Raw genomic sequence first — 27,428 nt, forward strand, 5'->3', positions numbered from 1 at the left:
AATATACAACTCTGACTGACTCCCTCAGCTGCTACTCAGGAGTCAAAAAAAAAAAAGTGGCAAACAAACAAAGTAACTTCCTGAGCTCCTTGAACACAGATTAAAGCAGTCAGACTGAGGGAGAAATTATACCAAAATTGTTTGAAGTGTCCAAGACCCTGAAAGGGCAACGTCTACCTAAGTGTAGTTAATAACACACCTCACATGCAGGTTTCAGCACAGCCTCTGGCACACCCTGTCAAAGGAAAGTTTATGAGTAGCTGAAGACTTGCATATGTTTGCCACTTCTGTGCAACCCAAACAGCTCAAAAGAAGGAAGAGGCAAAAAGTGACTTCCAGGGTTCATGAAGTTTCTTAGTAAGGGCAAATTCATAAACCACAGAAGTAACAAAGTCTCCAAAACTGTGCATTTCAAGATGTTTTCTTCACAGCTGGATTTAAGGAGTTTCAAAAAAGGAAAAGTAAATCCACAATACAGCATACTAACTATTAGTAGTTTTCCATGTCCTACCAAATCAGAAGGGAGAGGATACTTTACTTCATTGATCCCTTCTAACTAGTGTATTAAGACACACAGGCTTCTCTATCATTATCTCATCTTCCCCTTTGTCCCAAGGATAGGAAACTTTATACTTGGTTTCTCATATGTGCAAGTTGGCATCAGAGGCATGTACCTGAAACTGCAACTTCCAGTTTTAAGACACTAACATTGCAAACAAGTACACAAACTTTTTTTATAATTAAGTTTGAATTTTTGGGCTGGAAATGTAATGTTTTGGGAAGACTGAATGCCAACAACTGCTTCCTGGCCCTGATAATGCAGTGCCCTTTACAGAATCTATTCTGCCAGTCTCACTGGTGGTCTGTTTCCTCACAGCACAGATGCAGAAAAGAACCTGCAGCTCCACAAAAGTAGGAGCCCTTGAAGGACTCACACAGGCTCCCAGGAAGCCAGACATGGCCCCATGGCTGGAGCCTACCAAGGTGCTCAGGAACAGGACTGTGAGTGAAGTTGCTATGCCTGCTTTTGGAGCAAATTCCCTGGCATCCTCTGAACACAAGTGCAAGGGTAACTGCTGTCATTTTGCAATGGGGACAAACTTCATAAAAAATAACATTTTTAGAATAACTAAAAAACCTCAGGTTTGCTCTGTTAAAAACAACACAAAACCACATTCCTGCTTTGTACCCATGCTGTGTTCCTGCTAATACAGGCAGGTTTGTTGAAAACAAACAACTGCTCTGGTACCTGAGAAGGATTTTGTTCAAGAAATGTAATAAATCCTTAATGTCTCTGCAGCCTGTCCAAAAGGTGCAAAATGAAAACAGGTATAGAGATTATTAGCCACCATTATATGGTTAAAAATTCTAATATCATTTTGGGAATCAATGAAAAAAGTTTCCCTAACACTTCCACTCATTTCTTTGTCATTGGTAAGAAAAATCCATGCAGCATAAGACAGTATAAATCCATTGAGACAAACATTCCCTAAGGTATGTACTGCATAATAGCTGTAGTGGAAGCTATGCCAGTAACTAATTAAAGTTATGCCTCAGGCTTCAGTGATGTCAATTCATCTATTCCAGATTTTTTTGGTTTTTAAAGAGCAAGCAGATAATTTTCTCCATGAACTCTGTCATTTGAAAAAAAAATCATTACTTAACTAAAAATCTTTTAAAGTAGAAATATACTGGAGAAAATTTATTTGATATGACAGGCTATCATATTTGAATAAACATGGTTAAATTATATGCTCTTGTGAGTCAGTTGGTCATCCCATCTAAGCAGGCAGAAACTCCCTTCTTCCTTACAAGAAATGAATGAGTACCGAAAAGAGCTTTGCTCCTGACAAAAGGTAGCTTCTAAAAATTCCTACAGAAAATAAGGTGCTCATCCCAGATGACCATTGTCACACTATATGATGAATCTTACCACCTCAACATTTACCAGTTTCCATTGCATTAGGCTGCATTTTTTAAGCTGTAAAAGTCCTCGTGGTTGGGTTGTTTGTGACAGTAAACTACAATAGTTACTCTTCCCATTTCAGCAGAATGGCCACACGACTATGTAGAAATAGCTTCTGCAATAAACTGTTGCAGCCTTTAGCTCACTCTTGTTTCTTCTGTCAGCATCTTCTCATGAAAAGAGGACAGTCACGTTTCCTTCCACAATACTTGTTACGAGGTTTGCAAGAAGGCAGCAAAATTATGACAGTACCTCTTCTTTTTCATTGCATCAGAATTCAGTAGGACAGTCTCTTCATAGCTGTTGGTCATTCCAATTGTTGCAATTCCACTTTAAAGGGAATATCAAGTTCCATATTAAGTAGCACTTTCTACTTCAGCAGAAGTTCTGGTTCATCCTCAAGCTTCATAAAGCTAACAGAGTCCTCTGATCACAATACTTACACAATCATTTTAGGGACACTGTATTCATACAAACAAGTTGTTATTTGAATCAGTCATGTATTACCAAAAAGAAAAAAAAATTTATCTGAAGCTCAAATCAGAAACATATTGTCATTAACTGGCTCCGTGTTTGGCATGCTGCTCTGAAAACAGACAACTACTAGTTATTTCTCCTTGCATCAGATCGTGCTTGAATTTATGCAAACACTGTGTAAGCAGTCCAGCTTCACAAAGAATGAAACTGCTGTTTGCCATCTGCACTGGTAGCATTGTACTGCACAACATTAAGCTTTATTTAGCATCTTTTATGCTCAAAGTGTCACCAAACAGTGTTAACTGGACTGGTTAAATGTTGATGTCAGAGAAGCCACTACAGCAGCCATTAAAGAGCTTGCAGAAGTTCAGAGTGCATGTTCTTCTGGAATGTTCACACCTATTTTACTGTAAGCAAATATTAGAGGTATCACTAAGTGTTTTAGAGGCAAAGTTACATAAATGTGTGAACAACATTAATATTAATAATTTTAAATAATGTGGTCATTAATTATATATTAACCAGGTATTCAAGAGAAAGTTAGGTTCATGCAGGTGTTTGGTTCTTCACATGACGATTACTTGCAGCCCCTGAGGCCTGAAGTATTTATAATTAGCTGTAGAACAAAGACATGCTGAGTTGCTCTAGCACAGAGATTCCTCAGCTTGAACAAGAACTGTTTCCTGTATGTTCTAAGGATACCATTTGCAGAGATGCCTGTCACAGACAGTTGTCACAACTGACTCTGATCTTTACAGGTGACTAAGGAAGATGATCTAAATACCACTTGTGCCACAAAAAGAAAAACAGAATTCAGAATGACACTTAGCCTTTGCAAAGGTAGTACATGCAAGGGCTACCTTCTGCTACCCCACCTTGATACAAAAAAACAGATTGCACCGATTCAACTTTAAAGGTTTTGTCCCTAGACAACTAGAATTAATTCTTATTAACACCATTTAAAAGAGTGAGGTTTCAAGAAACAAAAAGACTGAACAAACTCCATAGGTATGTCATTTAAGTCACAACATTGGTACATGCAGTTCACAGTGTTTTCTATTCCTCTTTAGGCACTGCAAAAAAACTCAAGAGTATGGTTTGGAGATAGATAAGAGGCACACACATGTACAGAGCCATATATTAAAATCTTCAAGCAAAAGCATAATGTATCTTATGATTAGCAATAGGCAGTGCAATCCAAGGGGATTCCAATACAACAGACTACAAGAGCTTTGGATCAAATCCATGAAGCTAATACTGCGAATCAGTAAGATTACATAAAACAAAACTACGCAAAGTAACTGCTAGTTAGTGCCTCTCAAAAGTGAAAACCCAAAAATCAAAAGAAGATCAGAGAAACTGATTTTGATTACGCAGTTTACTGAAGTTTTAAAGGAGGCTTATTGGGGGAAATCTATATAAAGTCACCATAGCACATTTTAAAACACCACAGGAACAAAAATCTTACAAACACAGCTGTCTGTCTTTGCCAGTACACGTTATCACAGGACTTTTTAATCCAGGATCTCTTTGCTGCTTGTATTAAACCTTGGTATTCTCAGTACAAATAGACTGAGGGCCCTATGAGGTGGCTCTTAAGAGCCCCTCTGTTCCACCTCAGCGCTCCAGTTTTTAACTTCCTATGCATTCCATCAACTCTCGCTCATCTTGCCCCTCTGTCTTTATACCAAACCTCTGTGAAATAGCTGGAGTAGAGATGGTTTACAGACACTGTTTATGGTCTGAAGAGAGAGGCACAGGGGTATGCTTATTAACAGTGGTGACAACTGAGGAAGAAGATGAATGAAAAAAAACAAAACAAAAAAAAACCCCCCCAAAACCCCAAAGGAAGCACAGCAGAGCTGTTATGCTGCGTTTGAACATTACTCTGCACTTCTTCTAGTCCACTTCTATCTTAGTGTTGTATGGCATTTTTTTAACTGCACTTCCATTTTTCAGCATATTACCCTGGCTACAGTGCCCTATTCAAGCCTTTTAACCCCAACCCACAGCTTCACTCCCTTTCAATCACCCTTCTTAAATTCAGCCCTTGTTAGCAATTCAACAGAAATATTTAAAACTGCACACTGTTCTTTTCCATCCTTTTTTTTTTATTTATTTCTATTTTAACAGTGGTCACCAGTTTTAATTCTTCAGAACAGCAACCATGCCCCAGCCATTACAATACCCTCCCTTAACTGCTCTATTGTAATTTCACTGTTCCTCTATTTTCCTAACTTAAATCTAATACCAACCTAATTCCAGTTTCTAAAAGGTTTGTCCTAGAGAGGCAAATATTCCATTTCCAAATGTAATCTAGATAATTTTCTATCTTGGCTGGCCTCTGCCAAATGTCTTTGAACTCAGAGACAAAATTCTACTCCAAGATTTTGTGCTTTTTGTACTTCTCTCTCACCGGTACAGCATGTTTAGAATACGGTTGCTGAAAATAAATTTTACTTCAAGACAGATCAGGCTGCTCTAATGCTCTATTCTGAAAACATCTTGTTCATACAAAGCTTCTGTCTTAGCAGAGCCCTCCACGAATGACAAAGGAGGTGTGTGATTCCTTTGGCAGCCAAATTATTTAAATCATTCCACAAAGTCATATGAAGCCCCATACACATCACAACCTTTTCTCCACAATCGTTTTTCTCTTCCCTTTCACTCAATCATTTTTCTCTGAATTATTAAATCCTTCTTTCCCCTTGGTACAGTTTGGGAATTCTCCGACTGTAAGAACTCATAAGAGAAGGTTATAATTAGCAGTAAAAGGAAGAGGGTTGTACAGAGAAGATGGCTCTACAGGAACTGTGAAATGGAGGCTATTTCAGGTAACTGAAAAACCCGATGCTCACTTCAGTGTATGACTTAAATCTCATCCCAGTCTGCATCCTGCTTACCAGACAACATGCAGGTGGTTTCCTGGCTGATAGATAAAGTCCACAAATTAACACACACACACAACCAAGCTAATAAAAAGCAATTTTGGAGAAAAGACCAAACTACATGTGTAGCAGCTAACAAGAGAAGAGCAATCTCGATGACATGAAAAAATTCAAACAAATCAATAATGTACAGCTCAAAAAAACCCCAATCTTATAATGAGAGGAGTTTCAGAGAAAGTTATAGCAATTCAGACTAGCTAGAAAAATTCCTAGCTATTAAAAATTCCTATGATTTCCAAAGTACCATGCAGATTTTTCTTCTCACATAGTTTTGAGTCCATTTGACAAATACACGCCCATGAATTGATTCACAGGTTACTGAAAACGACAGAAAATTATTAAATGGATAATGGATAAGTCAAAGTCAATATACACTGCAATACTGAAGCTTAAGCTGGGTTACTGTGTATCACTCTATCATGTCATGTCTGCCCAGCACATAACATGCACTGTAAAACAAAATAGAGAGAAGTGTTGCCAGTATTCTCAAGAGAATGAACTCCTACCTCACCACAGTATCTCAAGCAAAGAGACCTTCAATGACTGCTTAAGATCAAAGAGCAAACAGGATTGATGAAACACCATGGGGAAAAAAAACCCTAAAAGCCATCTGAACTCACAAGGAGAGGATAAAGTATAAAGGAACATTGCTAAGCACAAGAGCGAATTGATTCTCAAGCAGCATTTGCTGGGCACAGCAACAACACAATGAATCTTCATAAATGTGAAACACAGAGCCTGCAAGAGTAGGGGGATGAACTAAGAGACATTTTCCAAACTCATCTTATACCCTTGCTCTCTCATTCATAAACCAATTGATACATACACACTCACACACGTTAATCAGTTACCTCCTCCTCACCCCCTGAGTAATTTGAAGCTACTCAGAGTAACACATTGATTGATATTCTGATATTTTTATTTCTTTGTACACGATTTTTATCAGCAGTTACCTCTAACCATTCTTCTCCCCCTGGATTCTTTTACATCAGACATGCCTTGAATTTGTATTGCTGTCTTTCACAGAATGTGGATACTCTCTGCAGCTGCCTACTTTCACAAAGGGTTACTTACAACTTGTAATAAATTATAACAACTCACCTCTTCACAGTTAAAGGTCACTTCAGAACTTGTGGCATATGGGGAGGAAGGACAGAGGGAAAGGGATGCACATAAAAGTATGACCTGCAGAAAGCTAGGTTTTACATTAAAAAAAAGAATCAGCTAAAGGCACCAGAGTTCACTCAGCCTATTCAAGTGCTTCAAGAATTACAATTTCAAAATCCTGGTGCAATCTCCTTCTTTATTCTTAGCATAAGTGCATGTGCATATAAGCAGTGGGAAAGACATCATATTTTTAATTGCAGTGTGAAACATGTTGCTCATTGAGAGAAAAAATATGTAGTTATAAATAGAAGCGGAAACTAAAACCAACACTTTACTTGATTATACAGAAAAGGCGTCACTTGTTCCCCAGATACAGCCTCTAGGTGTCTTGTCCTCCATACTTCAACTGACACTCCTGTTTACTACTCCATAGCTGAGTGATGTCTATAGAGCCAAAGTACCGTGATCCAACTAATTGCGTTTACAGACTCACAGAATGGCTGAGGGCAGAAAGGCGCCTCTGCTCAGAACAGGGTCAGTGAGGGCAGGATACTGAAGGCTGTGTTCTGTAGGCTTTTAATTACATTCAAGGATGAAGGGTCCACAACATCCCTGGACAACCTGTTCCAGTGTTTGGCCAACCTCACAATAAAACTCTTTTTCTTATGCTTAAATGATTTTCCTATATTTCAATTCATAGCCATTCTCTCTCCTCCTTCCACTGCCAAGAGGATTCTGACTCCACTTTCTGTACTCCATCACATCATGTATTCAGACACATCAATAACAAAACCTTGAGTCTTCTCTTCTCCAGGCTGAACAGTCCCATCTCTCTCACACTCTCCTCAGATGTCACATGCTTGTCCAATCCCTCAACTACCTTCACGGCTCTTCACAGGACTCACTCCACTATCTCCATCTCTCTCTTGGACTGGAGGACCCACAACTGAACACAGCACTCCACATGTCCCTCACCAGAAAGGAGAAAGGGAGAAGGAGCCCATTGCTCCACCTCCTCACAACATTCATCCTAATGTAGCCCAGGTAGGGAGGATCTGCCCTTGCCATGAGCACCAGTTCTTGGCTCATCATCTACTTGTTCTCCGCCAGGATCCCTGGGTCCTTCTCCACAAAGCTGCTTTCCAGACACTCACACAGCCTGTACTGCTGCCTGTTGAGGCCTCTATGAATGGCAGCACAATCCTCTGGGGACTCAAACACTTCCCACTTTTGCATCACCTGCCAGCTTGCTCAGAGTCCTCTCTGCCCTGTCATCCAGGTCATTCCTGAAGACTGAGCAGCATCACCCCATTATCCCTCCCTGTGGAACACTGCCAGTGACTGGCCTTCAGCTGGACCTTGTGCTGCTGATCTGAGTGCCTTTGAGTCTGGCACTTGTGACATTTTTCAGTCTACCTCACCGTCCACTTACCTGGTCTGCACCTCATCAGTTTGTCAAGATATGGAAGGAAGTGTCAAATACTTTGCTGAAGTCAACATAACATCTATTCCACCAAGTCAGCGATCTCACGGTAGAAAACGAACAGATTGCTCAGTAATGAGTTCCCTTTCATAAATCTATGCTGACTACTGCCAACCAGTTTCTTGTCCTTCATGTGTTTGGAAATTACTCCAGGAGGTCAACGTGAGGCTTGAGTTCCCCAAATTCTCCTTCTTTTCCTTCTTGAAAAGATGATCGATTTTTGCTTTCTGCTACTCCTCAGGAGCCTCCCTTAAGGTTCCTTCTGAGAAAATCAATTTTCTGTCTGGAACTAATCTCCTCTGAGATTTTATTCTGGGTTAGGCATTATATCAGATCTGTCTATGCTACCTTTATGATGTATGAATGAAAATACTTGTTTTTCAGATATCAGGCTGGGTTGCAGCAATGATAGAGAGAGGAGAGAATGCTTTATACTGTGGAAGCAAATATAACCTAGTGTTACTGAATGACATTTGACAGAATAAAATAGGTCTCCCAAAGAAAAAACACTGCAAATAAAGATATCTTTACTTTTGCAATCAATCATAACACAGAGCAAGCATTCATATGAGGGCAAGGAAAAGAAATGAAGCCATGTAAAACATAACTATTCAAGCAATTCCAACACTCATTCTTACTTACATGATTAACTAAAACACCATCTTGCAGATTAAAATGTATTTTTTAGAACATATATGCATCCTGTGAGCTACAATGAAAAAAAGACTGACCATATATAAGAGCATCCAACTTTCCTGTGGGGAACTATGCTATTACAGAGTTTTTGGCAAAAATCATAATCTGTCCAGAATAAGCTTTAACACAAGCAGTGTGGCAGAATCAATTACCAAGAAGTTACCTTTCCTAAACTCAGGAATAGACAGTATGCTGAATAACTTCTGTTCCAACAGGTTAAGCTGCAAACAGCAATGGGAAGGAAGCGGTACAGGCTAGAATCAGGTTCTAGAGAAGTTCCCATGTAATCCACCACATAATTGGCAGATATTAGAGCACTGCTTTTTTCAACACTGTCAAGAGATGCCTGAATTTATGTGGTTTGTCCCGTGCCCATTTCTTCCATGTCTTTTCTTATTTATTCTGTTTCTTTCCTGATCAAACTTGTGCTTCCCCAAACTTTGCTTAGTCACATCATTCTTACTACTTGCATGAAAGCAATCTAACACAGTACAAGCTGTACAGCTTTTCTCACTGCACACAAGTGCACCCAGGAGAGTGGAGTTGCAAGGCAATACAACACTGAACACAGCTTTGGTTTTGTGCTGGCATAGCTATGGTTTCTGCAGTGCATGAAAATGCTTCATTAACATTTTAAACAATGTCATTGGGTGCTTTAGCTACATTTCCTGTGATGGTCTGTACAGTGGAGTTAGCTTTTCTAGATACCCAGTAGACATCCTTTTCACTTTAAAAAAATGCTAGAGAAACTGTTCAATCAGTCCTTTCCAGTTGTTTCATCTGCTAATATTTGAATACAAAAACAGAGTTAATGCTACTGTTTTATGAAAAAGCAATAGTTATTTGGATCTTAAATGCTGTCCTATTATCTCACACAGCTTACACAGCTGTCATTATTCATTCTAGCTCTTTCACTTGAGAATAAAATCTGAATACTAACTACTCTCTGTTTCTTCCACTTACAGAATTCAAACCTTAAACTTCTCTCGTTTCTTCCAAGAGTGCAGTAAATGTATCAGGTAGGGAGGCAGGTAGTTAATAACCATATCCAAAAGCAGCTACATTCAACTAAGAGGCATAGCTGTAAATTCCTTGGAGAGGATGGGGGGGAAAAAAATACAAACAGAGATGGGGGGAAAAAAGGAAAAGACTACAATGCAACAATGTGCTATTTATGGTAAAAAACCAAAGCGGAATTTCCCAAAATGGTACCTACTTGCAAACTTCTGCCAGCATAGCTGAAGCAGGAAGACTACCAGGTGTGATTTGTAATTGAACTAGCAGAAGATTCTACCACTGACTTGAACTAGCTAAACTGGTTTAACTGATTGAGCTTTTACTGGTACAGCCTGTTTGCTTCCTGTGCAGGGTTTTACTAGATGGCCCCAAAGCAAAGCTTTGCTATACAGCTGATGCATAGCAGGAGCTCTCTGGCAATACATTACACTAACACTTTTATAACCATGAAAGAACAATGGTACACCAGAGCAGGAGATGCATATTCCTACCACAAGTGAGGCTGTTCATCCATAATGTCTACAAAGAACATTTTGGTTTTGTATTATTTTATCCTATGTATCTTTGCATCTGTGGTGGTTTACTTCACAAATCCATTACAGCATCATGTGACACCTTTTCACAAGTCCTACTTACCAGCATTTCCCTGACAGCAGCAGGAATGCAAAATCTTACTACTTTGAGATGAACTTGAATAAAATTATGGTGTCGCTATAATGGCAGCACAGTACCAAGAATGCTGTTTCAAGTTCAAGTCTCCCCCTGCTACTCTGTATCATGCTCCAGTGATGCAAACTTCCCTTTTCTCTCAAGCAGTCTAACCAGCTAATATTAATTGGCTTTAACTAAAAATAATTGCCTGTAGCCAGTATTTATCTTTAATTTCATTGCTTGTTGCCAGATCTGATGAGAGGATACCAAGTCTGGGAGCCTAGTCAATTTTTCCAACAACGCAATCTAGTAAGAGATAGTAATTTAGCCTCTCCCTGTAAATCCTGTTTTTACTTTCTGAATGTATGAAAACATCAGCAGAAAACAAATACATCTGTTAGCACTCATTAGCACATCCTGGCACTGATGGTTGTTAAAACTCAAATCCCATCCCCCTGTCTGTCCTTCCACATACATTCTTCAATGGTAGGACTTGAAAATCTCATTTTAGTACAGACAGGTTCAATCAAAGGCGTGACTGAGAAAGCATCCACTAATATAACCAGTCTTCAAATAAAAACCTCTTTCTGACACAGGTATAATAAGTATTTTCTCTCATTCTTTATGGTGCTCAGTGTCATGGAGCTACAATTTGACAGCAGAAGGACATGGTACAGAGATTGGAGAGGCAGGTTACCAACACATTACAAGTAACTCCAGGCATGAGCAAGGAAGCCCTGCAGGAGTTCTTCAACCCTGTAACTTGTACATCCAGTTTCAGCTCCATGAGAAAATAAAACCCACACAGAAGCTGTGGGGTGGGGAAGTGGGAAGAGAAGGCTAGCTTCTAATGGAAACACATGAACCTCAAAAAAAGCAAACTACTGGGTGTACAGTAACTCAATTTAGAGAGACCAAACAAAAACTGTTCTTTTCTAAATATCTGAATGTTCACTAAGGAAACAATGTAATGGTAAAAATCCCAGCACAAAGAAATAGGGTCAGCATTACAGAGTGTCACTGCAAGTGTCACCAGGGTTCAGAGGTACAAGCAACTTATTTGTAAAAACTCTCAGATTTAAAAAAACCCAACCTTATGCAATTGCTTAGTGGAGTAAAAAAGGTTGAATTAATGATGGATGATACCAGAGAATAAATTTCCTTTCCTTATTTTGTAAAGTGAAAGTCCCTTTAAAAATAATTTCTCATACCTTAATTTGTATGTTCTGGTTTAAGATCCAGTGTTTATTTCTGCATACAACATACACACATTATGCACGCCTACTGCACGAACACATATATATATATTGCTGAAAACACCAGGAAAGAGATTATAGTTTGAAAAAGAGCATTTATTTTACAGTTTAATCCCTCCACTTACTCAAAAGTTTCCCCCGATGTTTACCAGTTTGAAGACTCTTTAAAAAACTTTCACATTGTCTGAAAGGCTGCAGAAGTTCATATTACCTACTAAAAACATGTCAGATGACAATAGAGAAATTGGAAAGTTTTCTATGCAGAACCACAGAGCAATTAATGACTATGAAATACAGTGCTCAGTCCCACAAGAACCGGTGGATGAAAGCAGTTGTATCCTCCTAGTTATTCCGTGAACTTCAGTGAACTAATGAAAGGAGGTTTCAAAGTACATATGATCTTTGCTTCTGCAGGGAAAAATACTGGTGATATCTCACAGCAAGCTAACTCAAATCCTTCCAGGATTTTAGTTTAACCTTAGCATTATACACTTTCATACAACATCAGTAACAAACCAGTTCTTGTTTTTGAATTAACTGTCATTAATTGTGACAATCTGTTCATGAAAACTGATCAACTCAAATTCACAACCATAGGCCTTCCAGTGCTCTCAGTTTGAATGGACAGATCCCTCAGAGCCAAAGAAAGGTAAATACAGTAACACACCACAGACCATTACTAATCAACTGAAGGTTGCAAAATTAATAAGGTGTGCGGGAACAGAAGAAAAAAACTGAGCATATGTCCTTCTGTACAAGCACAACACCACCTTTCAGGTAATTCCACTTAGAAGAACCTAATTTCATGAAACAAATTATATAGCAACTATTCGACTAAATTTCAGAATTAGACTCCTCTAAAACAAAAGGGAAGCATTAAAAATTTTACTGAAAGCTACACTGAGACACATGTGCACCTTTGTGGTGAGTGAATTTTAGATATTTTTTATTCAAGATAGTTAACATGCTAGCTCTGAATTACAGACATTTTTCCATCTATATTTCTGTAATCCAATCTTGGAAGGAGAATAACTCAGGTCATTTTAGAAGGAGGAACAGATTATATTTTGTCTTTTTACTTGACAGTACAATAAAATTAAGACATAGGACACCTGAGAAGCATAAAGAAAACATGAAGATCTGAATTTTATCTTCTTCTACCTATAATCATTAGGTACTCATTGGGCCAGTGACTCAGCAGTGGCTGATGACAGTGTATTAACCATGTCTCTGAAGAGCCATGGCCACGTGATGCAGACAAGGTGACAGCAATGTGCAGTAGGACAGGCAGTCTGCTCACCTGCTGGCAAGGCCCTGGGGGCAGCAGGATAAGGAAGCTTGGGGCGAGGGAACAAAAACAAAAACAAAACATCAAGCAATTAAAAAGCTGATAAACACAGGTGGCAAAAGGAATGCTGAATGTCATGATGCTCTTGGCTCCAAGTACAAAGAGAATCGTTTTCAGCCAAAAGGATAAAAAAGATTTTCATTTGGTTTGTGTTATCAGTTATTAAGTAAACATTGATAGATAAATCAGGCTGCCCAAACACACCAAAGCATGTTTAAAAGGGAAACCAAGGCTTAGCTAAGCTGGCTATCGTGAACCAGCCAAAATAATGGCAATAACTTGCAACCTTAAGCAATCAAGAAAGTTATGAAAGAAGTTTCTGTTTTAGACACGGTTTCTGTTGGAAAGGCATTTTTAATCAAGGCTTTTGACAATATTGGCTTATTGCTTCTGGGAAGGTGAATGCAAGTTCTCTGGAAGAACGAGTACTGAATCAATCTTTCAAAAGGTGCAGTGAGTCCTCATGAAGTGGGAAATAGACAAATCAAGGTTTTGTGAAGCAGCAAATACATAGATCTTGCACGGTCTTGAATTACTTGTGATGCATTTATTTCCCTCAATATTCCCAGTCAAAAAAAAAATTCAATAAAAGAAGAAGTCATTACCTTCTTCTGTAAAGATGACAGGTTTGCCTTGTTCCTTCTCACTGGCCAGGAGGTACCAGTGTTATTTTTAAAAATGTATGCTTTACTTGTTTCTTGCCTTCCATTCCTCACCATCCCCCATCACAACCATCAGTGCTAAGTATCCGTTACTGAAGAAGTCAGAACTAATAACTCATCCTATTACAGGATGGTAGTTTACTTGCACTTTTGTCTTTTCCAAGGGTAACTAAACAACCAGAATGTATATATATATATATGCAATAATATATTTCATATGGCTGTAACAAAGCCAAAAAATGAGGATTACGAGACTCACATACGCTCGTCTCTTTCCAACTCTGAAGAGAACAACATGTTCCCTGATCATAAACCTAAACTGCTCTAATGTACTCTGTCCTATTATAATTTTACCAACAGCGCCAGTGAAATTCTAGTAGAGTAAATAATTAAGTGACGGCAAGAAATGGTGGACCCTTTAAGGACTGTCTTCACCATCAGCTTCCCAAATAGTTCCCAAAAGATTTTAGGAGGCAATTGCAGCACTTACAAACACAGAACACAAAGACACCTAATTACTCAAACATTACTTCTAATAGCAAATAATGCAAATAGTTTGTCATTCCAGTTGATACTGGAATGACACTTTATAAAAACATGAAAGCTGTTAAATGGTCTATACATGATACCTCGGAAAAAAACCAGCACTTCTGTACATAGAAGTAAAACCCAAATACAACAGAGAAAATCCAAATAAATTAAAAATCAACACCCCTAAACAACCCCCACATACACACATATATTTACTACTAATAAATGATAGTGTTTAATCAGAAGTAAACAGTACCATGAAGTCATGACAGCAGCAGTTAGAGCAACTAGTCTTGCAACCCTGACAGATTTCTTTTTTCTACATGTCCCTCTTGCTCTCATCTTCATTCTTACTTACTGTTACTGTTACTTAAAATTTAAGTAATACAAACTGAAAGAAAATCAGTAGATGAAGTCTGGATCACTGTAATGGAGAAAATGGACTATTTGGCAGACTAAGCTTGAAGTACAACCCTTCACAATTACGATTATTAAATGCTGCAGCTACACCACAGGCACTCAGAATACTCTTTGTCTTACTTTTTTGCAAACAAATATTAAAACTATCAGAATCAGATAATGTTTCCTAAAGTTGAGGGAATCCACCTCAGGGCCTTGTAATTAAATTGCAAAAAAGGTGGGAATATCGACAAGTATTCACACGTTATCTTCAAACAGCAGTGGGACTGAACTGCAATTCAATTTTCTAGGAGCTTGTGTTTTAAGAATTTTAATGATTTTTTTGGTCCTGACAGGAAAAATCAGATACACAGTTGTACTCTCTTTAAATCCCAAAAGTATATTTTGCAAGATATATATTTGCAAGATATATTTAGCAAATGCTGCTAAGCACCTCTACAGATTTTACCTACAGAGAAGAGTTTCTCACAGCGGCCTCCTTCAACAGTAAAACAATTGCCAGAACAAGTGTGAAAATGAATCAGACCAAAATACATGGATTACTAACATACCCACCCACACACAATCTACAGAGAAAATAAAAACATCCGGAGCTTGTAAAGTTGCCAGAGGGGAAAAAAAAAAGAAAAAACTGATTTCAGGGAAGAGAAACTATAGGTTCAGGACACATTCTCTGCCTCCCAACCTTTTAGGTTTAGGCTGGAGAAACGCCATCAACCATTTAATCCTACTAATTCTATAAATCCTTATGGAAGCTACTTTAAGAGGCTATTGCCATAACCACATTGACTTCTCTATATAACACAGACTTCAAATAATAAAAGCATATAACTGAGTTCTGAAGAAACTGAAGCTACTTTAAAGAATTATGATATTATATCTCCAAACAAGTTATATCTTTGAAAAGATAACTTCTAGATAGCACATTCAGTCCATGTTTCAGTCTCTGATTAAATTCTCCTCATGGCTTGGAGCTTCAGAAAGAGGAAAACAGAAAAGTGTTTAGTTTCCCTTTTAGTCCAAATTTGTTGTGTTTTGCGGGTTTTTTTTGTAATTGACAATTTAAACAACAGCATATTTTAAACAGGAATACTCTAGTGAGGTTTTCTTAAGAATACAAAAGACAAACCTGAACAAGAAGAGGAAATAATTGTTTCCTTTGTATATTAATTTATACTACCTACACTAAACTCTATTGGTAAAACAATATTATGTGTATTTAAATAAGAATGTTTTTAAACATCAGCAATTACATTACATAAAGAATGAAAAGCAATGCATTTTGTTTGCAAAATCATAAATTTCATAGAATCATAGAATGGTTAGGGGAGGGGACCTTAAAGACCATGTCCCTCAAATTCCCCTGCCATGGGAGAAGTTGGATCCATGGCTGGACTTCCATCAGTTCTATCAATATACAATTACAAGTAAGCCAATGTCTTTTCAGAAGGTTACTTTTTGAAATACAATGTACTAGTCACTAAAAACTAATAGAAACCTTAATACTGAAGCTTCACATTACTGTGTGTTCACTACATGACTGCTGCACGTATTTAAAACCCTCTCACTTTCACATACTTCATAAAATGTTCACAGGCTGGTTCCCACAAAATATCCAACAGCTGACAGCCCTAAACAACAACAATTTTTCCTGTCTGTTCCACACCCCCACACTCCCCCGAGAAAATCCCCCTCTCAAAGCCTGCCATGAAAACATATCCAACAAACTGATCACCACCAGACGGCCAACTCCACACTTGCCCCCACGATAAACATACGGGATCCATTCTGCTGACTGCAATGAGCATGGCACCCTTCCCATCCAGCTGGGAGTATCACCAGTGACCTGTCACAGGGAATGGGAAAGAGCCTCTCACTGCCTGGGAGTCCCAAATCACTTCCAGGCCAAACACCCAGGGCAGCTGCCTCACTGGGAGCTCTCCCACCTCATCTGAATCCAGACGAACAGGTTGAGGTGTGACATCACTTGTAATCATGCCTTGGGCATCCAGGAGAGCCCAGAGTGCTCAATTGCCTTGTAAGAGCGAACGCAGCCAAGTCAGAGACTATTGACTGGTACAAGACCATCCTGTGGATCTGTGTCTTTGAGGAGATGGGCTGGGAGAGGGAGAAAGATTTTGTTTTCTTAGTTTTACTTTCACCGCAGTAAGAGCAATAATAATACAAAATAAAACATCCATGATGTTATGTTTCTCCCCACAAAATCTTAATTGCTGTTGACAGAAACAAAAGCTCAAAGAGGCAACGTTTTCACATGATGGAACCAATCTGAGTTTCTTTCACTTATTATATTCTCTTACATTTCACTGTAAGGATAACAAGTTTAATGGCCATACCCAGAACCTGGAATAAGAAACTAGTAGTCCTGGCTTTCATTCCCAAGACAACCTAACAGTTAGGATGCTACAATCTAAAACATTTCCTTAAAACAAATACACAGACAGTACTCTAGTAAGATTTCCAACACACCCCCCCCCCCCACACACACACACACACCCCTACCAAGAAGTTCAGTAACTGAATTGCAAATTTCTGGCAAGTATGTATAAAAAAGAACAAAATCAAACCAAAAAGCCCAACATAACCATTCACTGAATCATAAAGCAAGTTATCTTTTCAGGTATGGACAGAAATAAAACTTCTTTCCCCAGTCTGCATATAACCTCAGTGCCTCCACTGATGCCACAACTTTCACAGAATCGCAAAATATTGTGAGTTGGAAGGGACCCACAAGGATCATTGAGTCCAACTCTTAAGTGAATCGAACCGTGACAAGCAGCTACTTAGGCAAAGCTGACCCAGACATCACCTAATTGACAGTATTCCGAGTACTGAGGGGAGCAGTGAAGGCATTACAACCCTAGAGCCCCAAAGCAAAAGCAGGAAGTCACAGAGGTGTTAGAGAGTGCAAAAGTTACTGGCTAAGCAGGGAAGGACAACAGGAGTTGGTTGCTTCTCTGACCTGACAGGTACTAAACAGCAGCCAAAGGGCCAGGGAAGCAGAAAGCATTGCAGGAACCAAAGTGTTCTGGGATATGGGGAATATTCTCTTTTCCCTCCCAGGAGCCAAACTATGGCTGCAAAGGGCCCCTGCATGTGCACGGGACCAGTCTTATGAAAGGTTTTATGAAAGCACTAACAGGGATGGATAGGGATGCGTAACAAGCACAGGGGTCTCAGCAAGGAATCACTCACAGTCCCCTGCAACCTCTGGATGGTTGTGGAGATTAAAATCAAACAAACAAAACACAGAGAAGAAAATTAAATGACAAGCAACAGATAAGGATCTCCACCGTGTACCTATGATTCAGCACCAACATCCCTGACAACCTACAACTAATATGCACTATTTAAAGATTGTATTCTGCTTGCATAACAAGAAATCCGGGTTGCTGTTCTGACCCAAGCCAGCAGTACAGCTACACGAACTCTCTGTCCTGTTTCATTGATTCTAAAACACAAGCTATACACCAGAATTGCAAAAACAACTACCACTAAACTTCTTACTTAAAATAAATTTATCCCCAGTTCTGCTAGCAATATTGGCAAGCTCTCTGGAGTACAGACAAGCTTTAAGGTTGTCACACGCAGAAATTCAGTTCACCAGTATAACACTATTCAATCCCACACAGAATTCACTTTGAAAATTAAAGCCAGCAAGCATGGCACTGCACCAGTTTCCTGCTTTCTGCATCTTCATTTGCTATCAGCAAAATCTGTCTCAGACACTATCACACTTACAAACACAGTTTTGCAGTGCAGAGTATGGATTTCAAGGTAAAGTTTTCAAAACAGAAAGATATCGAAAACCAACTTTATACCATGTAAACTAACAACACTGCAATCACCCGCTACCTCCTCTTTTTCAACTGCTTAACTGAGAAGTAAAACAGACAGCCAGGAACAATACATAATTCTCCACTCGTACTTCTATTTCTCTACCTGAAAAATTGAAAGAAAACAGAAAAAGACAACAACCAGATACACCTTCATACATTTCTTATGTATTCAGCACCAGTAACTCTAATAAAAGTAGTATCTTCAAAGATGGACAGAGGTAAGTCAGATCTTAAAGAGAAACCAAAGACTTTTTCTCATATTTAGACGAACTTCTTCCACAAAATCTTCCAAGTGACCATAGCCCCAGACTACTCAGCAATGAAAACAGAAAATAAATTTCAAATACCTTTTCTGTTACGCCTTGCATACTGAACTGCAGAGCATAAGAAGGATATGAATCTGTTTTTCTCGTGGCTGTATACAAAAAATTCAGTGCAGTTGTTTTGCAGATTCAAGAACAGGAAGCACCTCTGATACAACTTTATAGTGAAAGTCCCTTGCAAAAAAAATTACTGCACACGTACTGCATACATATTATTGCTACCTCCCCTTTCCTTTTCTTTCTCACATCTGTCTTCAGACAACTCCACTTCAGTGTTCTCCTAATTTGCATTTATTCCAAGAAATTTAAAACCACTTTTTCTACAGGCAACTCCAAAAGTCTTTTCCACATTCACAACCTACTACTCCGTTGAAAAATATGGGAGGTTTTATTTTCTTAAGTAACACTTTACATTTTTGTCTTTTCATAAATATTTCAATATATTGCATTTCCCTAATTTTTTTCATTTCTGATTTCCATATCTTTTCTTCCAAACTGTACTTCCATAATCTGAGCACAAATGCTAACAGAGACCATTCAGGACTCTTTACCATGTTAATCCCATGGTTTCATTTCAGCCAAACATTCAATTTTTGCAAACCCCAACAGTTTATTTGGAATGTCATCATGAACTTATTCAAAAGGAAATAAAATCACAGGAAGTAAAAGCGTTTTTCCATAAGAAATTATTCCCACCACTTGAAGGTAGAATGCTAAGTACCTCAAGAATTTCATGAATAGTTTTTACCTTTGAGTAACTTTCTCAACTACTCTTAGAACCAACTCCGACAAGCAATGGGAATTTGGAGTTGCATTCAAGTCCACCACTCATCTGTGGCACCCCTTTTTGCCTGCCTCTCAATTACCTTGTTGACACACACGTTGGCAATGGGGCGTGAATTGGTTGCTGGTGAGCTCCACTCTGCATACATTGGGTCAAAAATTTTCCAAAAACAAAAGAGAAAGTTCACAATTACTTATAATCTTACCGGGCAGAATGATCACACTCAACCAGCTTTCTAATGGGACTGCTGTTTTGTTTGACTATAGCTCTCCAGATACAAGGAGATTTACACAAGAAAAACTGAAGAAACACAAAGGTTTTCACTCAAGAGATTCATAAACTAACTCCACTTTTCGTAAATTTTTATCTTCCGCTCCATGTTACCTAATTTAGAGAGGAAATGCTCAACTATGAAAAACATATTTGACTTTAATTTCTTCCTCATTCTCAGCTTGAACATGATGTGGTTTTTACTTTTTTAGAAGACAGTCCTGGATGCTGACTAAAAAAAAAAGAAAAAGGAGGGAAGGAAGGAAAGAGCAGGGAGTAATATTTTATGAGAATGGGTGCAGAGCTAGGAGTTGGACTGGGTGATCCTTGTGGGTCCCTTCCAATTCAGTGTATTTTGTGACTTTGTGAAAATCTAAACCATTTACTGTTGTTTTAGAACTTTCTATTGAGAAAAAGCTATTTCTATTTTAATTATGCGACAGGATGCCACAGTTTGAAGTCATTTTAGAAAGAAGAGGCCTTAAAAATTAGGTACTAAGGGGGAAAACTTGCAAATATTCATATTTAGATTATTATATTTCCATGACAGAAATTCAGAGGCCACATTTGTTTAGAACACTAAATCCAGCAGCTCCTAAAATCAGCAGGAGATTCAGCCAGGAGAAAGCTTAGAGGAAGCCTACATTTGTCCCACAGAACTTCACAGTTCATCAGAGTTCAAGCAGAAAAATATTACCAACACATAATGAGAACCAAAATAGTTTCTTCCCCCTACCCCAAAGTGTGGATTTTCAGAGATTAACAAGAAACAGGGTATCCATTTTCCTCCTCCACTCCCTTTCATCTCACTGAGGCTGTTACTTCCTCCTAATCTTTACGGCCTGACAGACACAGAGCTGTTCGTTCTTCTTGGCAATGACAGGAGCAAGGATTAGGATGTGAGTATGTTTGTCCCCACAGAAACACCTGAGGCTCCTGTGTCCACCCCCACACCCCCCGCTATGAGCTGGCTACATTTGCCACCAGACCACTTTCCCAAATTACCTTGACATATGCAGCACTATCGAAGCAAAATGAAATTACTTCATTATGTGCATATGTCTAAACACACAACAGGCTTACACAGAAGAAGAAAAAGAAAAAAGGAAAAGACACTTATACCCTTAGAAAAGGGAAAGTACCAAAGATCCTCTGAAGCTGTTGTAAAAGATTAACATAAAATCTATTTATGCAATTTATTGTAGTTCTGGCTCTCTTTTTCATAATGGAGAGCCAAGTTTATAGAGGTTTATAGAAACTAAGAGCCTAGGTCTGCAATGACAAATCAAGGAGACCCAGAGGTACTAATAGCTGGCCTCTTATGTGCAGACATATGTGTGCACACAGATGCCAGTAAAAAAAAAAGAAAAAAAAAAAAGAGATGTTTCTAAAACCCTGAATGGCTTTCCTAAAACCAGAATTACTGCAAGCTATTTGGTACATTAACACAAAATACAAAGTAATGATTTTTTGAAAAGTTTTTTATAGGCAACTGTATGGAAAAATCCACTTTAATTATTCTCAAATAGTTTAGCCAGGAATAAATATTCACAAAAAAAGCTTCTATAAAACCTAAGAAAGCATTCCAGAGAAGCAGAAGCAGTTACAGAGAAGAGAAAATATTTCAAATGCAGTGACATGTAAGTTGTTCTAGAATAACCACTTTGTTCTCACGGAGTCAAACATAATCACTGAACAGCAAAGAAATGTAGGGGTAGTTTCTTTTATTTTCAGCATATCAAAACCATATTGTGTTTGCAAAGAAAGTAATCTTTTCTTTGTAACACTGCCTCAATAGAACATCGTAATGTATCTATGCAATATATTGTATATATGCAATATATGTGTATATGCAATCTATTATGGTTTTGGATATAAGAAATATCACGATATAAAGGTGGATATTTACCCTGAACAGCACAGTACGTAAAACTTATACACACAACGCAAGAACAGTTCCACTTTGTACTCACTCTTACAAAGTTGTCAGGGAACAAACCTCTTCTGCCTTTGAGCTGTCCTTCCCACCAGCCTCCATCATCTTTCTTGATATTGGTGATTATGTCACCTACAGTGATCGTCAGCTCATCATCATGTTGAGCTTTGTAGTCAAACTCCACTATCGCCTCCACTAAAAGAGAAACACACATGTGCATAATTATTAACTACATTTCAGTTTTCATGCCTTTGAAAGGCATAAGAGAATATCAATGCAATTATACATTCTCAGTGAATTATACATTCAGCTTAACCAAGAGAGCACATCAAATAGGCAACATGTAATGGTAACATTCTGTGGGTAACTGCTGCAAGAGAGGCCAAAGTGAAAAAATACAGGAATGCCTACCATGGTAAGGCAACAAATAGCATGCATTTTTCTTTACTGTTCAGAGGAAATCAATTTGTGATGCTTCAGCAATATTTATTCTGGCAGCATTACAAAGTTTATTTTTATTTCTTGGACAAATTTTAGCTTTTGTTCATGGGACTTCTAAAGCATTTTATTTCTGGAAAGGTTCTCAAATTCATAAGTATTTGAAGCCACTGCAACTACTTTGCTAAATGCATCACTATCAACCCAAAGAATATTTAAAAGGAATTTTTTGCATCATGCCGAGTCTCACTGTTGTTTATATAGAAATGCAAAGCTTTGCTTCATGAACATGCTCCCACAGGGTTTCACCAAAGGGAGAAAAATTTACTTTCACTTGTGATTATGTATCAGAGGATCAAGATGAAATAATCCTACTGCTCTGAATGTCCGTTATCAGATTTGCATTATAAGCTTGCTACCATTATATGGTGTATCTCTGCCTTTTCCCAAGAAGTCTCCCCGTCCCTGGAAACCTACAGAGAATTAAACAAGTCACAAAGACAGAAAAATTCCTTCAGATAATCAAAAATAATAGATCTGGCGTGTTCAAATATGGTTTGAAGTGGCCATAGTTGTATTTCGTGGTTCATCATATATCTACTAGGAGGAGCCAGACTGGCAAGGTCTAGGACAGCCATATCTGTAAAACCTTAGTCCTGTTTACTTCAGTGGAAAACCTTGCTCCAGGATGTTCCACCAAACATTTAGCACTTCAACCATCGAAACAGCAAAATGAGAACTAGTAACAGGCATCTGCTTTCTGCAAGCTCTAGCCTGCAAACAGGCAATACCAGCTCACAAAGCAAAGCCAACCATTACACCACAGACAGCAAAAAGGTTCTCCCTAAATAAAAAGCCCTGCATACTAAATTGAATTAAGCTGACAGGAAAGCAGAGTTACTTCTTTCCACCCCCAAAATGTCACACAGTCACAACGCTGAACATCTCTGTCCCTCCTCCAGAGCCTGCAAGTCATAGCTAAAACAGTGTTCTGACTTTCAGATACATACCAGGCACAAGTTTATGGCTTATAACTACTGCTTCTTCTGTGAAGTCTAAAACCATTATAAAACCAGTTCACAAGAGGTCTGCTAAGCTACATAATGAACAGCAACAGAGGAAGAGTGGCACCACACATTGCAAGCTGACATGCAAACAGAACATGAAAAATACATCACTGAAATGTAACTGAAAAATCAGAGTCAGTCAGGCCCAGAGGGACCTCAGGTCTCTAGATAGGTCCCTGTTCAAAGCAGGACCAGTTCTGAGGTCAAACCAGCTTACTCAGGGCTTTGTCCATATTGGTCTTGAAAATCTCCAAGGACAGAGGTAGGTAAGGCACACAGAGGAATCTGCTCCACTGCTTGACTGGGAAAAAGGTTTTCTCTCTATGGAAAGAATGGTTCCACTGGAACCATTCTTGTCTCAGTTTTCATCCGTTGCTCTTGTTGCCCCACCACGCACTGCTGTGCACTCACTCCATCTAGTTGTAGGCACTGTCAGGGTGCTATTAGGACCTCCCATTTTCTCTTCTCCAAGATAAGACACCTGGAGTTCCTCTAGCCTCAGGTCCCTCTACTCTTTAGCACATGAACTGTTCCACCAATTTGGTATCAACCACAGACTTGGGGAGAATGCACTCCTTCTCCAGCCATTGATAAAGATGTTAAACACAGCAAGTCCCAGGACAGCCCCTGGTGGTACTTCATTTATTGTCAGCTCACAAGTAGAGTACAAACCACTAACCGGTACCTAAATCACACAACATAAGCCTGAAATTAGCTCAGCTAGTTACAGCATGGTGCTAAGAACACCAAGGTTATGGACTTGATCCCTGTACAGGCCATTCACTTTAGACGTGGACTTGATGATCCTTGTGGGTTCCTTTCAACTCAGAATATTCTGTGAAACGTCTGAGGTTGGAAGGCACCTCTGTAGACCAAACCTCCTTATTCAAAGCAGAGACTGCTAAAGCACAGATTGCTCAGGGCCTTATGCAGCCAGATTTTGAGTATCTCAAAGAAGGAAATTCCAGTGTTCAATCACCCTTAAGATTAAAAATGCTTTCAGACACATCAATAAAATCACCCTGAGCCTTCTCTTCTCCAGGCTGAACAGTCCCATCTCTCTCACACTCTCCTCAGATGTCACATGCTTGTCCAATCCCTCAACCACCTTCACGGCTCTTCACAGGACTCACTCCACTATGTCCATCTCTCTCTTGGACTGGAGGACCCACAACTGAACACAGCACTCCACATGTGCCTCACCAGAAAGGAGAAAGGGAGAAGGAGCCCATTGCTCCACCTCCTCACAACACTCAACCTAATGCAGCCCAGGCAGTGAGGACCTGCCCTTGCCATGAGCACCAGTTCTTGGCTCATCATCTACTTATTGTCCACCAGGATCCCTGGGTCCTTCTCCACAAAGCTGTTTTCCAGACACTCACACAGCCTGTACTGCTGCCTGGGATCATTCCTCTCCAGCTGCAGGACTTACCGCTGCCTCTGCTCATGAGGATCCTGGTAGCCCATTTCTCCAGCCTGTTCAGGCCTCTGTGAATGGCAGCACAATCCTCTAGGGAGTCAAATACTTCCCACTTTTGCATCACCTGCCAACTTGCTCAGAGTCCTCTCTGCCCTGTCATCTAGGTCATTCCTGAAACTGAGCAGCATCACCCAATTGTCCCCTCCCTGTGGAACACTGCCAGTGCTGCTGATCACAGTCAGTTTTCAGTCCACCTCACCGTCCACTTACCCGGTCTGTACCTCATCAGTCTGTCAAGATATGAGAGGCAGCATCAAATACTTTGCTGAAGTCAAAGTTAACAGTGAGTCAGTGATTTCATTGTAGAAAAGTAAAAGATTGTTCAGACATGACTTCCATTTCATGAACCTATGCTGACTACTGCCAACCAGTTTCTTGTCCTTCTTATATTTGGAAATGGCTTCCAGGATTATTTTCTTCATCATCTTTCAGTGGTTCACATGGGGCTGACCAGTCTGTAGTTCTCGGCAAAAAAAAAAAAAGAGACTTCTTGTTCTTCCTGAAGACAGGAGGTACATTTGCTTTCTTCAAGTCTTAAGGAACCTCTCCTAATCAGAGTGACTTTTCTAGTCACTATCAAGAGGGGCCTCCCACTATCAGTTACCTCCCTCAGCACGTACCACACCAGGGCCACAGCCTTGCACATGACCAGTTCGTTTAAATATTACCTAACCTGATTCTCTTTCACTGAGGGAAGGTTTACCTTGCCCTGGACATTCCCACTGGTTTCAGAGCCCTGAACAGGCCAAGGTCTTCCCTCTTCAAGTCCAGGGTTGAAATCCTGCTTTCTGCCTTTTCCCTCCTCCTTTCTGGATCCTGAAATTTTATCATCTCGTGGTCAGTGGAGCCAAGGCTGCTCTCAGACTTCAGATCAACAAACAGTTCTTCTTTTGCAAGTATGAGATCAAGCAGGACAACACACTCCAGAAACCTCCTGGATTGCTCACACCCAACCCAGTCCATAAACAATCTTCTCTATCCCTCCAGTAGATATCAGGGTGATTAAAATCCTCTACGAGGGCGAGGTCCTGCCAACATGAGCCAGACTCCAGTTGTCTGAAGAAGGCCTCATCATAACCCCACAACTGCATGAAGACATGTCATTCCTCTTCTTTGCATCCCATGCTACATCAATGAGAACACAGACTTTTCAGAGAGGCAACCAGCCATGCTGACTTCCCAGAAAAGAGGAGCAGGTAATTCTGAAAGGCACTTCCTTGTCTATACAGATATGCTTGTAAAGGGCCTCCTTCAGTCCTGACTTTTTTGATTAAAAGGTCCCCACTGTTTGTACCCCCACACATTTTGTTTGCCAACCTGGTCCACCAATTGCTCCTAAGATAGTTAGCAAAGATACTTTTGCCCTAGTCAGGTGGATCCCATCTTTTCCAAGCCAGAGTCTTATGATCATAAAAGTAGAATTCTGTTGTTGACACCAACTATGAAATCAGCTGTTACCCACAGGATCTGTCCACTCATCCTCACACCTTTCGCTCTCACCCAAAGCATCAAGGAGAAATCCACCCAGGCTCCCACACCCTTGGTTGTCACCCCAGAGCCATACAGTCACAACTGATACCTTCCAGATCACTTCAGGCAGTATCATTGAAGCCTACATGGGAGAGCAGCACAGAATAGTAATCTGAAGGCCAGACAAGCCTTGGCAGTCTTGTCACAGTGTTCCAGATCCAAACTCCTGGCAAGCAACAAGCCTCTCCAGACGACAGGTCAGGTCAGCAGATGGGAGTCTCCACCCCCCACAGCAGGGAATTTCCCTACTATTATCACTTGCCACTTTCTCCTGGTGCTCCTTCATGGCTCGGATTAACCAGATTGGTAAGGCACTGTACAATAATTGAAAATAGCATAAATGGAGACACTTCTGTCTTCAAATGTTGGTGGCATTATTAAAGATGGAGCAAGACCCTCATCACTTATAAAAGCACTGAATCTGTTCCCTACTTGCAGATCATGAGGTGGAGCAGGAGTCTTCCTCCTGGTGTCAAAAGTTAGAAACTTCAGGCTTTCAGACTTGCCATTCTGGGAGTCTCCAGAGAGAGCCCAAGAGGCACAGACTCCATATGCGCTTCCTTCAGGAAAGTTGGAGGTTTGGTCTCTTGAAGCCTCAGGGACTTGAAGATCTGGAAAGCCCAATGCTCTGAACTCAGTCAACCAACAGATTTTTACACCTCCTTAGCTGTCCTGCAGCATCTTGCCACAACTACTGCATCATTCCTCACCACCTCTGGCAGAGTCTCTGGACCCCTTCTGTGCCAACTGCTACACAAACTAGAAAATCCGTTGAACTTAAACTGACCATTCTAGTTAGAGAAAATTTCCAAAAAAAAAGGAGACACATTTCTAATATATGAACGAGAGTCTCTAAAAACAGCAAAAATATTACCCATATAATTATAAATACATATATATATATTCACATACACACACATACAAACACTTTTGCCCAGAGCAACCAGTGAATTTGGTTCAGAATTTGTGTTTACACAATAGCTCTCTAAAGATTACTGGATCCAAGTAGTGGCACCAAGGTATACACATATCAATGAAAATTTTTATCTCCACAGAACACAACAGCACTGTGTGTGGCTCAGAAAAGGCAAAATTCAGACTATGTAGAGGGGTGTTTCCAATTTGGTTGAATCCCAGGAAATATCTTTTGAAAGCAAGGCCCTGTATCTTCATTTTTA

The 27,428-nt window shown here is 39.6% G+C and overlaps 1 protein-coding gene across 5 annotated transcripts in view; it reads right to left on the reverse strand.

The window, feature by feature from the left end:
- Positions 1-27,428, reverse strand: part of SH3KBP1 (SH3 domain containing kinase binding protein 1) — a 215,870-nt gene that overhangs the window by 170,421 nt on the left and 18,021 nt on the right. For 3 of the 5 annotated variants that reach the window (XR_003535148.1, XM_027689208.1, XM_027689209.1), the window contains exon 2: positions 21,773-21,930. Coding sequence is in view for 4 of the 5 variants with exons in the window: in XM_027689208.1 (XP_027545009.1) it covers positions 21,773-21,930 (158 nt within the window). In the remaining variant the exon portion in view is untranslated. Of the gene's footprint in view, positions 1-18,769; positions 18,806-21,772; positions 21,931-27,428 lie in introns of those variants that run through there. The other 2 variants (XM_027689211.1, XM_027689212.1) reach the window with 2 other exon arrangements.

This window comes from Neopelma chrysocephalum, unplaced genomic scaffold (genome assembly GCF_003984885.1).
Source record: "Neopelma chrysocephalum unplaced genomic scaffold, ASM398488v2 Primary Assembly neopelma1_76, whole genome shotgun sequence".
In the NCBI taxonomy this organism is placed as follows: Eukaryota; Metazoa; Chordata; class Aves; order Passeriformes; family Pipridae; genus Neopelma; species Neopelma chrysocephalum.